Below are 12,610 nucleotides of genomic sequence, written 5' to 3'. Positions count from 1 at the left end.
ACAAGAGAACGCTCACCTGAGTAGTAGAGGTGATTAGTCCCGCCAGGTAACCAGGTGACAGGGAAATGGAAAGTCAGGGGGGAGAGAGAGAGAGAGAGAGAGAGAGAGAGAGAGAGAGAGAGAGAGAGAGAGAGAGAGAGAGAGAGAGAGAGATAGCTGTGTGACCTTTACCTGACTCTCTCTCTCTCTCTCTCTCTCTCTCTCCCTCTCTCCCTCTCCCTCCCTCTCCCTCTCTCTCTCTCTCTCTCTCTCTCTCTCTCTCTGCACGCACTTGCACTCAATCAATAGAAAAATATGATTGTGTAGTTTCTTTTCACCTGAATTCTTGTTTTTTTTTTTTTTTTTTTGGTTAGTGTGGTAGAAGTGGTGGTAGTGGTGGTGGTAGTAGTAGTAGTAGTAGTAGTAGTAGTAGTAGTAGTAGTAGTAGTAGTAGGTAAAATGATAATAGTTTATATTGTTATTCTGTATAATTCATTTTCATATTCTCTTTTCCTTTCATTTCCTTTCCTTTCCTTTCTCCTTCCCCTTCCCTTCCCTTTCTCTCTCCTCTCCTTCCCTCTCCTTGTGTTGGTTTTGAAATGTTTTCTCACACACCAATAAAACGTCTGAAGGAGGTGAGGTAATCCAGGTTTTATGCGCCAAATCCCACCTTATTGGCGCGCCCGGAGTTCTGAAGGGAGGGAGAGGGGCGAGGAGGGGAGGGAGAGAAAGGAAGAGGAAGGGAAGGGAAGAGAGGGAAAGCAAAAAGGGGTTGATGAAGGTCACCACTTAATCACTGTAATCTCTCTTAAAAATATTTACTTTCCCTTCTGTTTTTTTGCCTCACATTTCAGAATATTTTCCCTCTCTGAATGGCCGCTAATATTTCTCCACTTTCTCGCTCTTTTCTCTCCTTTACTCTGTTTTTATCTCTGCTCCCTCCATTTCTGTATTTCTCGCTCTCTCTCTCTTCAAGTCCGCGTTATTATTCTCCGACTCTTCTCTCTTCTCTCTCTCTCTTCGTATTTTCTTTGCTTCTCTCCACTTCATATTATTATTATAATTTTTCACTTCTCTATCATTTTTTTTATTTTTGTTTATTTATTTTATTTTATTTATTTATTTATTTATCTATTTATTTATATATCTTTTTATCTTATTGGACCGCGGTCTCGCTGCACAAGACATTTTATTTTCACCCCTATTCTGCCCACCTCTGTTAGGCGAGAGTTAACCAATATTCCCAGTCTTTCATCCCCTTTTCTGGCAAACTCTGGAACTCCCTGCCTGTTCCTTTATTTCCTCCTTCCTGTGATTTGAACTTCTTTTGATATTTCTCTAAGGAATGGCACCTAACTGGGCCCTTTTTTTTTTCCCGTTACTTTTGTTGCCCTAAGTCAGTGCCCTTACGTAAAAAAAAAATACATCACCTCTACATCACTGCCACATCAACACACCACCATCACCACCACCACATCATCTCACGCCACGTCTCCTGCAGGGTACTGGCCGTTCGGGTTAGTGTGGTGCAACATCTACGTGACGTGTGATGTGCTGGCGTGCACCTCGAGCATCATGCACATGTGTACCATCTCCCTGGGCCGCTACCTGGGCATCCGAAACCCGCTCAAGACCAGGAGCAGCAGCAAAAAGGTGAGTCAGGCAGGTTTGTCTTGTTGCTTCACTGGTTTGCTTGCAAGGAAAGTTTTTTGTTGTTTTTGGTAGTGTGATGTTTATTTTGGTAGTGTGTTTGTGATATGAAACTTTGTTCTTTCATTGTGTCCATAGGGCGAAATGTTTTCTTAGTTTTCATTATACAATACTAAATTTTCCTGCCTTTCTAAATGCAAGTCTATTGTTTTCAAGGTTCAAGATTTTTTTTTTTTTTTTTTTTTTCGCCTGAGACGCACTTTGATTATTTTTGTAGGACAGAATATTTTTTGTTAGTTTTCACCAAATAGGACAATTTTTTTTTTTTTTTTTTTTTTTTTTAATGTAAGCCTTTATTTATTGTCTTCCTAACTCAAGGTTTTTTTTCGTGGTTTTTGTAACACGTAATCCTTTGCTTAGTTTTCATTAGATGATTAGTTTCTCTTGACTTTCTGAAATGAGACATTCTTTTCCTAGTTTTCCTATTTAAAAAAAATTTTGGGAAGTGATTATACAAGATATTTCTTGGCTTTCATAATACATGAACTTTCTTACCATATTTTTCCCTCTCGTCTGCTTGACAGACGTTATTTTCCCTTGTTTTAATGATACAGAATCCTTATATTACATTATTAAACCTTTTTCCTCCTTTTCTTTCCTTGTTTTCATGATACAGGGTCTTTATATTGCATTATCAAACCATTTTTTCCCTTTTCTTTCCTTGTTTTCATGACAGGTGACTCTTTACCCGAGCTTATTCTCTTAGCTTCCACAATATAAAACCATTTTATTTCCAGCTGCTGGAATCATAATAGGAAATGATACAAATTACACAGATGCAGTCATGTAGGAGAAAAAAGAATGTCTCCATCCCAGTTCTTGTGTGTATCATGAATTTCCATATTGCATCGCCTGCCAGAACGCAAAGGATCCTGTCGGTAAAGAAACAGTCATATTTTTCAAGCCTCGCGAACCTTTGAAGGAAGCAGTGTATCTTTGTCCGCGCGCTGTTTGTGCCTCGGCGGGCTTCGGCTTCACTGAGCCCGATGGAACTGACAGGATATTTCTCCCACAGCACGCGTAAGAAGGGAATAGAATACTTGCTGAACCCAAACCGGAAGGGAAGCATGACAGGACACGAAAGAATATTTGATAACTCAACTTTGAGGGTATTATAATATTTTCCGTATTTTCACCTTGTTAATTCAGTTGCGTATATTCCTCTTGAATATTTGAAGCCAAGGATTCCACTCAGTTAGTCGGGTTAATAGGGATTTGAATCTTTTATGATGGTGTTTCGTAAGGGATGTACTGAAAAGGCTGTCGGATTTCAGCTAGAGTATGTAGAAGAGAATGAGAGGAGAGTCAATGATTGTGTTAAAAGTATATACATTAGTTTATCTCAGACGTATGTAGAGTATGTAGAGTATGTAGAGTATGAAGAGTATGTAGAGTAGACGAATTAAATGAGAGGAGATTCAGTGCTTCTGGCAAAGGAATACACGTCATTTGAGGTCAGATGTAATGTGTTCGTTAGTGTCTTAATGCAAAATGGGCCGTGGGTTTCTGTTAAAGAGATTGTAGAATAATTAAATAAGAGATTGAATTCTGTGCTTGAGGAATACACACTGGTTGATGTGATGCTTAGTGTTAGTTGGTGTTATGATACAAAATTAGCCGTAATATTTCTGCTTAAAAGTGTGTAGCATAATTAAATGAGAAGCTGAATTCTTGTGGCAAAGGAAATCACATTTGTTAAAGGTCAAAGGTAGTGTTAGTTGATGTCTTGATTGAAAAGAGCCTCAAGAGTGTTATGTAGAAGAATTAAATGAGAGGAGATTTTGTTCTTGTGCCAAAGAGATACACATTAACTGAGGTCACGCGTGTTGTCAGTTAGTGCTGAGCTGTGACTGAGCGAGTCTCTTGTTGCAGACGGTTGGCGTGAAGGTGGTGCTGGTGTGGCTGCTGGCGATGCTGGTAACGTCCATGATCACTGTGTTGGGCATCATCGACACCACCAACATCATGCCCGAGGACTACGTGTGCGCCATCAACAACCAGACCTTCTTCATCTTCGGCTCGCTGTGCGCCTTCTACATCCCCATGGTGATAATGGTGATCAGCTACGCCCTCACGGTGCACCTCCTGAGGAAAAAGGCTAAATTCGCCTGTGACGCTCCGGCAGGTAAGGCGCGCACCATGGGCAGGTACAGGTCGGTGCGCAGGAAGCCGCAACAGCCCCCACACTCCTTCACCTTCACTCCCCGCGCCTCCTACCGCGGCACCTTTGCCAACGGCCACACCACGCACTACGAGTTCTCCAACATCCACAAGTGCGAGCAGGCCACGCAGACGCCGGAATCTATCGCGCGGGAGACCAGGAACTTCAAGCTGAAGGCGCTTCGTCTGCAGCTGGTGGGCACGACTTCCTGGCACCTGAGGTTCCTGCCGTCGAGGAAAAGGGACGCGCTGGCCGCCAACGCCGTCGCCAATGAGCAGAAAGCCTCCAAGGTCCTCGGCCTCGTGTTCTTCGCCTTCGTCATCTGCTGGACGCCTTTCTTCATCCTCAACATTTACTTCGCCGCGTGCCCAGACTGCAAGGTGTCCGACCACCTGGCCAACGTGTGCCTGTGGCTGGGCTACGTCTCCTCCACCATCAACCCCATCATCTACACCATCTTCAACCGCACCTTTAAGTCAGCCTTCATCAAGATCCTCAAGTGTGACTACAACTTCGACCACCGCCACGTCCGCTCGCACTCCATGTCGGACAACATGACGGGCGCGTACGGCGGCCCCACGCCCTCCGCCGTGGCCACGCCCTGCTCCATTCGCACGCTGTCCACCTACGTGAAGAGCCCCAGCTATCAGCACGCCCTCACCACCCACAACCAGGAGGAAGAACATGAGTGCTGACTCCCTCACCCCGCCACTCTCTCTCCCTCACTCTCCTTCACCCCGAGCCTCGGAGCCTCACCTAGACGGCACTTTGAACGCACAAAGTGATGGACGTGAACCTCCCACGTGTCGTACTTAAGCCTGGCGCGCCTCAGAGGGGAGGGGCGGCGCGGGCTCAGGAGACAGACAGCAGCAGCGGCACTGATCCCCGGGCGGCGGCGTGCTGAGTGCTGATCCCGCGCAGGGTAATATTCCTCCTCGGTGTTTCCATGTCTTGTGCTGTCGTGCTAATTATTTTACCTTAAACCAGTAGCTGAGTGAAATAGTGATATTATACATAAGCCCAATGACACTTTCACGATGATCTCAAAGCGCGGGAAGGGCGGGGCGGCGGCGCGTACTGCCAGTTTGTGTTGCGACGCGGAGCCAGAAATAAGTGTGCAGGCTAACTTGGTTGTCACCGTGATGAGGTTACCTGGTTACCTGGTGCACCGGGAGCAGAGGGGAAGGTTCGTGATTAAGTTAGTGGCGTGGGAGGCGAGGCGAGGCGGGCAGCGGGTGGCGTCCCGGCAAGGCTCAAGAAACAGTCTCGCTAAACAGGACGTACGAACTTCCTCGAAAAAAAGTCCTCGCTGTCTTGCAAGGTGACGGAGAAAGACAGGACGCTCTGCCGCCGCCCGTCACCACAACGATGCCGCCGCCGCCACCAGGGAGCGTCTCTGAGGAACTGACGAGTGCGAATTTTTCCAAGGAATCGTTTTCTACACAAGCGACATATTTTTTCAGTTCCCTTGATGCCACCTCTTTGGAAGCAAACAAAAGGGACGTTGTAGTTAAATAGACACGATGAACTATTTTCTATCGATCTGTCTTTACCTCACGCGTGCAGCAGGAGGCGGTGGAGGAGCCGCGGCTGAGTGAGGAGTGTGAGTGTCGGCGTCACGGACCAAACAGACACACACGGGCGGGACGCAGGAGAGGAGCCGAGAGGGACGTGACGCATCATATCATTCCACCGAGTGTGTGTTTACAAAGCGTGTTTTACCCTCCCGTGTTTGTCCGTGTGTCTGGTCTCAGGTTCCCCCAACTATCCCCCCCATCCCCAGCCTTGTGTGCCCCGTGGGGAGGCGCGGTGATGCGGGAGGTGTTCTGGCCTGTATTCTGAAACACCTCAGCGCTGAACCACGACTACTTTCAATAGGCTCTAATTCAACCTAACAGATTTATTTAGGGTGTTTTTACGGATCTAGTGACAGATTAACAAGATATCCACATTATTAGCAGGAGAAACACTCTTAAGAATCCGGTTAATCATCTTTGCGGCCTTAGAAAACAGTCGTGGTGAGGAAAAAAACGTTTCTAAATACAGACTTCAGGCGGGTGTGCATCCGTCATTGTCCCAGAGTCACCGTCCCTCACGCCCCGTCGCCCCACAACTCCCCACCCACAGGGACTTTTTTTTTTTCTCCCTCCCCCACCTTCTGAAGAGCCACCAGCTGTGTGAAGTCTTAATTAAGTCTTGTAAATTATGTAAATTATGAGAGAAAACTTAAAGAACTCATTTATGTGTGAGTGTATGCATCTCCGCGGCTCGCCTCTCTGTAAATTATTCATGTTAATATAATGAGCGAGGCAAGAACCAAATCAGTGTTTATCGAATTGGGTTAAATCTTCCTCGGTAATCTCGCGAGCTGCTCTGTTTGTTTGTAATGTTACTAATCGTAGTGGTTGTAGTGAATGGTCATACGTGGTTAGGGAAGCAACACATCCAATCAAACACTTGCTATACAGACCTACCTGTCTTTTTTCACCTGTGTATCATAAGTGCTACCGTGTACCTCTCCACTAGTAACCCGAGTTGTGAGTGACTAGAATGAAAAATTTGTATTAAAACGTCATTCTTTGCCCACGCTATCGCTTTTTCTCCTTTTCCTTTTTTTTTCATTCTCTTCCTTCCTACCAAACTTACACTTTAAATTTTCGTCGTTTTTTTCTTTTTTCTCAGTTTTTATCTCCTCTATTTTTTTTTCTTCCTTGTCTCTCAATCTTTACGCAGAGAATCTTAATCACTTTTTTCACTAATTATTTCTCTCTCTCCTTCTCTTCCTCTTCCTTACCTCTTCTGCTATTAATCCTAACTTTATTAACCTTATTTATTGTTTTTCATCATGTCACTTTTTCTCTTTCGAATATAATTTCTTTTTCTTTATTTTTTTCCTAATACTTTCCATTCCTTATCTCCACTTTCAATTCCTTTTTATTTATTTCCTCTTCTCATGTTTTCTTTTTTTTTTTTTTAATATTCTCCCAGAGCTCTTTTATTTTCCCCTCCCTCTCCCTCTCTCTCTTCTGTCTTTCCTCTTCTCTCCCCTTCCTATTGTTTTCCCTCTCCCTCTTCCTCCTCTCCCCTACGGTGCTCCATACAGTTCTCTCCCTTCCCTCCCAACAACTTGCATCACTCACCATCCACTCTTCCATTTGCATTCCTTTTGTCCCCTCTCTCTCTCTCTCTCTCTCTCTCTCTCTCTCTCTCTCTCTCTCTCTCTCTCTCTCTCTCTCTCTCTCTCTCTCTCTCTCGTTATTTGTAGTGTTTTGTGTGTGCTTTCATCTTTTTTTATCTTTTCTCTTATTTATTTATATTTTCTTATTATTTTTTGTGTATATATTATTGTTATGTTTATTTATTTTTTTTATTTATTTATTTTTTTGCAGCTCCTACTTCTCTTATTCTTTCTTTGGTATTTCAGTGTTTCATAATTTATTTTCGCCTTCTTCCTCTTTTTTTCTTCTTTTCTTTCCCCTTTCCCTCTCTTTCTTTTAGTTCTTGTCCTTTCTTTTTATGATACAACTTCTTCTTCTTCTTCTTCTTCTTCTTCTTCTTCTTCTTCTTCTTCTTCTTCTTCTTCTTCTTCTTCTTCTTCTTCTTCTTCTTCTTCTTCTTCTTCTTCTTCTTCTTCTTCTTCTTCTTCTTCTTCTTCTTCTCCTCCTCCTCCTCGATTCTCACTCTCACAACACACAATTCCTCCTTTCCTCCCGTACAAGTTAATAATTTATTGATATGAATCGTAGAGTGTATCAGTAATTTATATTCCTGTACATAATAAAGTATATATATAGAACATTTAGGCTGTAAATACAAATCTCTATAATATAAAGATATACAAAGATCCGATTAGAATATTGTGCGTACATCCGGAACCGCATTTTATCCCCCGTGTGTGTGTGTGTGTGTGTGTGTAGAGAGAGAGAGAAAGAGAGAGAGAGTGTTTGAGTTTTCATGTGTAAAAGTTAAATTTCTTATGATATTTTCTTCTTTCCTCCTCCTCTTCCTCTTCTTGCTTTTCTTTCTTTCTTTCTTTCTTTCTTTCTTTCTTTGTCTTACTCTTTCTTTCTCGTCGTCTGTCTTGTCTGCCTCATTTCCCTTTTCTTCCTTCACTTTCTGTTCTCTTTTTCGTTCCTATTCTTTCTTTTCTCCTCAGTTCTCTTCGTTCTTCCCTTCTTATTACTGTTTCTCCTTAATTTCTCTTTCGTCTCGTCTTTTGTTTCCTGTCTTATTCTGATATCCTTACTTCTTCTCTCTTCTCATCTCTCATCTCCTCTCTTCGCTTCTCTTGTCTTTTTTTTTTTTTTTGTATTATATTATATTTTATTTCAGTACCTTCTCTTCCCACCTCTCCAGTTATCTTCTCACTCCTCCTCTTCCTCCTCCTCCTCCTCGCTATCTCCCGCAGCACCTGTACAAACACCAGCTTGAGTCACACTGTCAGAACGTTGGAGTGATTACTGCGGTGTGTCTTCACTGTAATTGTCACTGATTTGGACACCTAATTCCTCCTCCTCCTCCTCCTCCTCCTCCTCCTCCTCCTCGTGTCTAGTTTCCGTATTATATCCTTTCTATTAGTTCTTGTCTTAGTTATCTTCACTGTCCTTTATTCTCTCTCTCTCTCTCTCTCTCTCTCTCTCTCTCTCTCTCTCTCTCTCTCTCTCTCTCTCTCTCTCTCTCTCTCTCTCTCTCTCTCTCTCTCTCTCAACCATAACTTCAATAGGTGAAAACATACAAATTTATTTCCTGTTTTTTTTTGTTCTCTCCTCTATTTCTCATCTCTTATGTATCCTCTTTTTTCTTGTTAATTATCTGTTTCGTTAAGTGTATAGTTTTTCTTTTTATCTTTATTTGTCCTCTACTCCCTTCTTTTTTTCTCATTCTTTTCTATGTTATTTTGTTTCTGTTGACTGAAATGGTAAAGGAAAGAAAGGGAATGAGAAGGAGGTGTGTGTGTGTGTGTGTGTGTGTGTGTGTGTGCATGCAAGTATGTAGCATGTAGAATGAAAATGTAATGAATGACTCTTGTCCTCCCTCCTTTCCTTAACTTTCCCCCCTCCTCCCTCCCTTCCCTCCCTCCATCCTCTCAACCATTCACTCCAAAGAACAATAAAGGGAACAAGTAAAAAAAAACAAAAAAAACATACACTTTATATACAATAACAATGCTGTATACCTTATTTGTGATGTGTGTGTGTGTGTGTTTGTGTGTGTGTGTGTGTGTGTGTGTGTGTGTGTGTGTGTGTGTGTACGTGTACTTTTTAAACATACTGAAATTCAATAATACTTGTAATATTTCTCAAGTGGAGGGTGAAGATTTTTAAGTAACCATTGATGAGTGAAGTGGATGAAAGAGTGGAATAAGAAAAGTGGACAGGTACAGGTGGATCTACTCATTAACTCCACTGTCTTACCTGTCTAACCATCCACTCATCCAGGTACTCATCCATCCACTCCACACTCACATCTTACCACTGCCCATCATTCGCCTCTTCGCCCTCCACCTCCTCCACCTCCACCTCCACATTTCCACCTCCTCCTGTAGGCTTCAGTGTTTCTCATTTTTCCTCAACCACCATTGCAGGTTGTACTGAGACAGACAGAGAGAGAGAGAGAGAGAGAGAGAGAGAGAGAGAGAGAGAGAGATACAGAAATAAATATAAATAAACAGATACAGACAAATAGACAGACACATAAGCAAACATAAACATGCAAACAGACATACAAATAAACAAACAAATACACAGACAGACAGACAGACAGACAGACAGACAGACAAACACGCAGCCAGATACAGACAGACAGATAAAAAAAAAAAGAAAACAGACATAATACAAATCACAACGAATTATGACAACACTAAAAAACAAATAAATAAATAAATAAATAAATAAAATAAATAACGCCCTTTCCTGTAAAATCATTCAACATATAAACACACGCACAACAATCGGATTCCATTGACTTACATACAATATTTACCCTAATTTCCCTCCCTCAACCCCCCAACCGGACTAGCTGAAAAAAAAAATAAATAAATAAATAAATAAATGTTGGGTTTCGTGATACCGTAAAAAAGAATAAATGTATTTGCGTGGCCGCTAAATGACGGCGATGAATCCCACACTGATAACTGAGCGGTCCGTGGTGTTATTAATTAATTCCATCCCTCAAAGTACCAGGCGGAATTAATCAGACGGACGCCACACCAGAGAGAGAGAGAGAGAGAGAGAGAGAGGGTAAGGTGAAAAATAAAGAAAATCGTCAAACTGTAAAACCCAAAGAGAGAGAGAGAGAGAATGTGTGAATGAGAGATACAATGATCTAAAAAATAAGAAAAAATGTGAAATAGAACGAAAAACATACAATTAAAAAAAAACCAGGAAGAGAGAGAGAGAGAGAGAGAGAGAGAGCAACAGTACATCTCTTGGACCACATCTGTCAATACTCAATGTCACAAATAATATTCCTTGTCTTTTGCCTTCACCCCACCTGACCCCAACTTGACCCCACCATCCACCTGTCCCCGCCCTACCTGCCTCCCAATCACCCACACAAGAGTAGAGAGCGACTGTTAGCTCGGGTCAGTTCCCACGCCCCTCCTTTACGTGTTTCCTACGTGTATTGGTGTCAGTGGGCCTTGTCGCTGCCCACCTGACCTCTGTACCACCTTTTTGTAATAAAAAATCTACCACTGGAGTGTGTTACTACTATAACTACTGTAACTACTGTGTTGATTGGGTACTGTCAGTTATGAGGAGTTAAGTTCAAATTTTATGGTTTTTTATGATGATTTTTCTCTTGTACTTTAGTTTCTTAGCGGTGTGGTATTAGTAGTGGTGGTGGTGGTGGAAGTAGCAGAAGTAGTAGTAGTAGTAGTAGTAGTAGTAGTAGTAGTAGTAGTAGTAGAGAGAGAGAGAGAGAGAGAGAGAGAGAGAGGAGTAAACGGTAGTTAGATAGGGAGTCAAGTAGTTAAGTAGTTTGGTGGGTAGGTAAGGAATAGTAGTAGTATTAGTAGCAGTAGCAGTAGTAGTAGTAGTAGTAGTAGTAGTAGTAGTAGTAGTAGTAACCTCTAGTCTAATAAACATTAAACATTATATAGTATCACTGTACTTGTTAAACTTATAGATACACACACACACACACACACACACACACACGCAGGAACCCTTGATTACAGGTAAGACTTCATTTACCTGCGACGTTTCATCATAATCAGCGTGAGCCTTCAGGTGACGCTAATGAGACGGCCGCAGGTGAGTCTGGAGGAGGGAAGGTAAACGCAAGGAGCTCCCCACCTGCGCTATATGCTAATTAAAGGTGAGGTGCGTGATTAGCATGAAGGTAATGTATGTGTTTAGCCTTGTTATAGTAATCACTGTTAACAGATGAGTGTGACTGATGGGCACCTTACCTGTATGTTAATTAAAGGTGGTGTGTGTTACTGTGTGATGTAAGAGCTGATTTGAAGGTGATTTGATGTGTGTTCAGGTGTGTAAGAGGTGAGATGCTTCTAGTTTTCTTCTGCTTTCTTCCTTTTTTAACATCTCTAGTTTCTTTTTCGTATTACTGTTACTACTATTGTTTTACTGTGAAATGATGTGCTTTTAAGTCAAATCAATCAATGTGACGTGTTAATGTGACGTAAGAGTTAGTGATGTTTCTTGTTCCATTCTACTTCTATTCACTCTCTTTTCTCCCTTCTGTTCGACTCTTGACCAGCAGGGGCACAGGAAACGCAGGTAACAGTGCAGGTGTTTATTCACAGAAGGTGTGAACAGAAGGCTGGAGGTAGGTGATCTCCCGGCGCCAGGCCGCGCACTTCCACTTAACACTTATGACTGAAGCCTAGCTCGTTCACTCATACGCGTATTCATGCCTCACACAAGTCTCGCTCATTCACTCGTTCACACAACTAGCTAACAACCACACACCTCCCCCGAGACATAAGGAAGATTCCTTATCTTTGTTATGGCTACCGTAACACATGAAACAAAGTTACAATGATTGAAGTACAGAAAACACGGTACATATACACAAAACAAACACAGCGTACAATGAACACGTACGACTAATCGTAGGTGCTACGGTGCCACCGCACCTGCAGTCGTCTCGGCTCCCTACGCTGTCGGCTGCTTCGACGCTCTGGTTGCTCTCGGCCACGGTGTACCCCGTTACCCTGATGCTCCGGGCTGCCGGGATGGTGGTGTTCCTCGTGACCCTGATGCTGAAGCGCTGCACCGCCATGAGCGGTGTGCTGCTCGACAGGAAGGGGAGCAAGAGGTCTGTGTGGGCGTAGGTGTCTTCTATTACGCCACATCACGCGACCGCTGCCCATCTTGATGAGGTAGTCTCTCCTTCGCCCAACAGCCACGATGACACCCAGGCGATCCCAGAGGCCTGTCGTGTGATCTTGAACGTCGACGTGGCCACCGAGGTGCAGGAGAGGAAGAGTACGGGCGGACGCGTCGTGGCGAAGTTTCGCTTTCTTCCTCAGTCGCTCTGCCTTGGCGTCGCACTCATCAGCAGCGCGCTGCCACTGCTGAGCGTATGAGCGATGATGAGCCGGGACACAGGACCTCATAGGATGACCGAAGAGGACTTGTGCTGGTGATCGCCCTTCCGCCCTCGGAGTGTTGCGCAGTTCCAGCAACCCGCGAGCGAACGCATCCTCGTCCAGGTGTCCCTGCTGTGTGGTCGTGAGGATCAGCTTCTTCACGGACTTGACCGCTGCCTCGGCGTGACCATTGGAGCGTGGAT

The 12,610-nt window shown here is 43.5% G+C and overlaps 1 protein-coding gene across 1 annotated transcript in view; it reads left to right on the top strand.

Annotated features, from left to right (window-relative positions):
• Positions 1-10,545, top strand: part of LOC135111893 (5-hydroxytryptamine receptor 2B-like) — a 40,910-nt gene extending 30,365 nt beyond the window's left edge. The window contains exons 4-5 of the mRNA XM_064025590.1: positions 1,481-1,632; positions 3,562-10,545. Of these exons, the coding sequence (XP_063881660.1) occupies positions 1,481-1,632; positions 3,562-4,545 (1,136 nt within the window). The 3' untranslated portion in view covers positions 4,546-10,545. The remainder of the gene's footprint in view (positions 1-1,480; positions 1,633-3,561) is intronic.
• Positions 10,546-12,610: the final 2,065 nt, after the last annotated feature.

The sequence above is a fragment of the Scylla paramamosain genome, chromosome 22 (assembly GCF_035594125.1).
Source record: "Scylla paramamosain isolate STU-SP2022 chromosome 22, ASM3559412v1, whole genome shotgun sequence".
NCBI lineage: Eukaryota > Metazoa > Arthropoda > Malacostraca > Decapoda > Portunidae > Scylla > Scylla paramamosain.
This window is presented reverse-complemented; position numbering and strand designations above follow the sequence as displayed.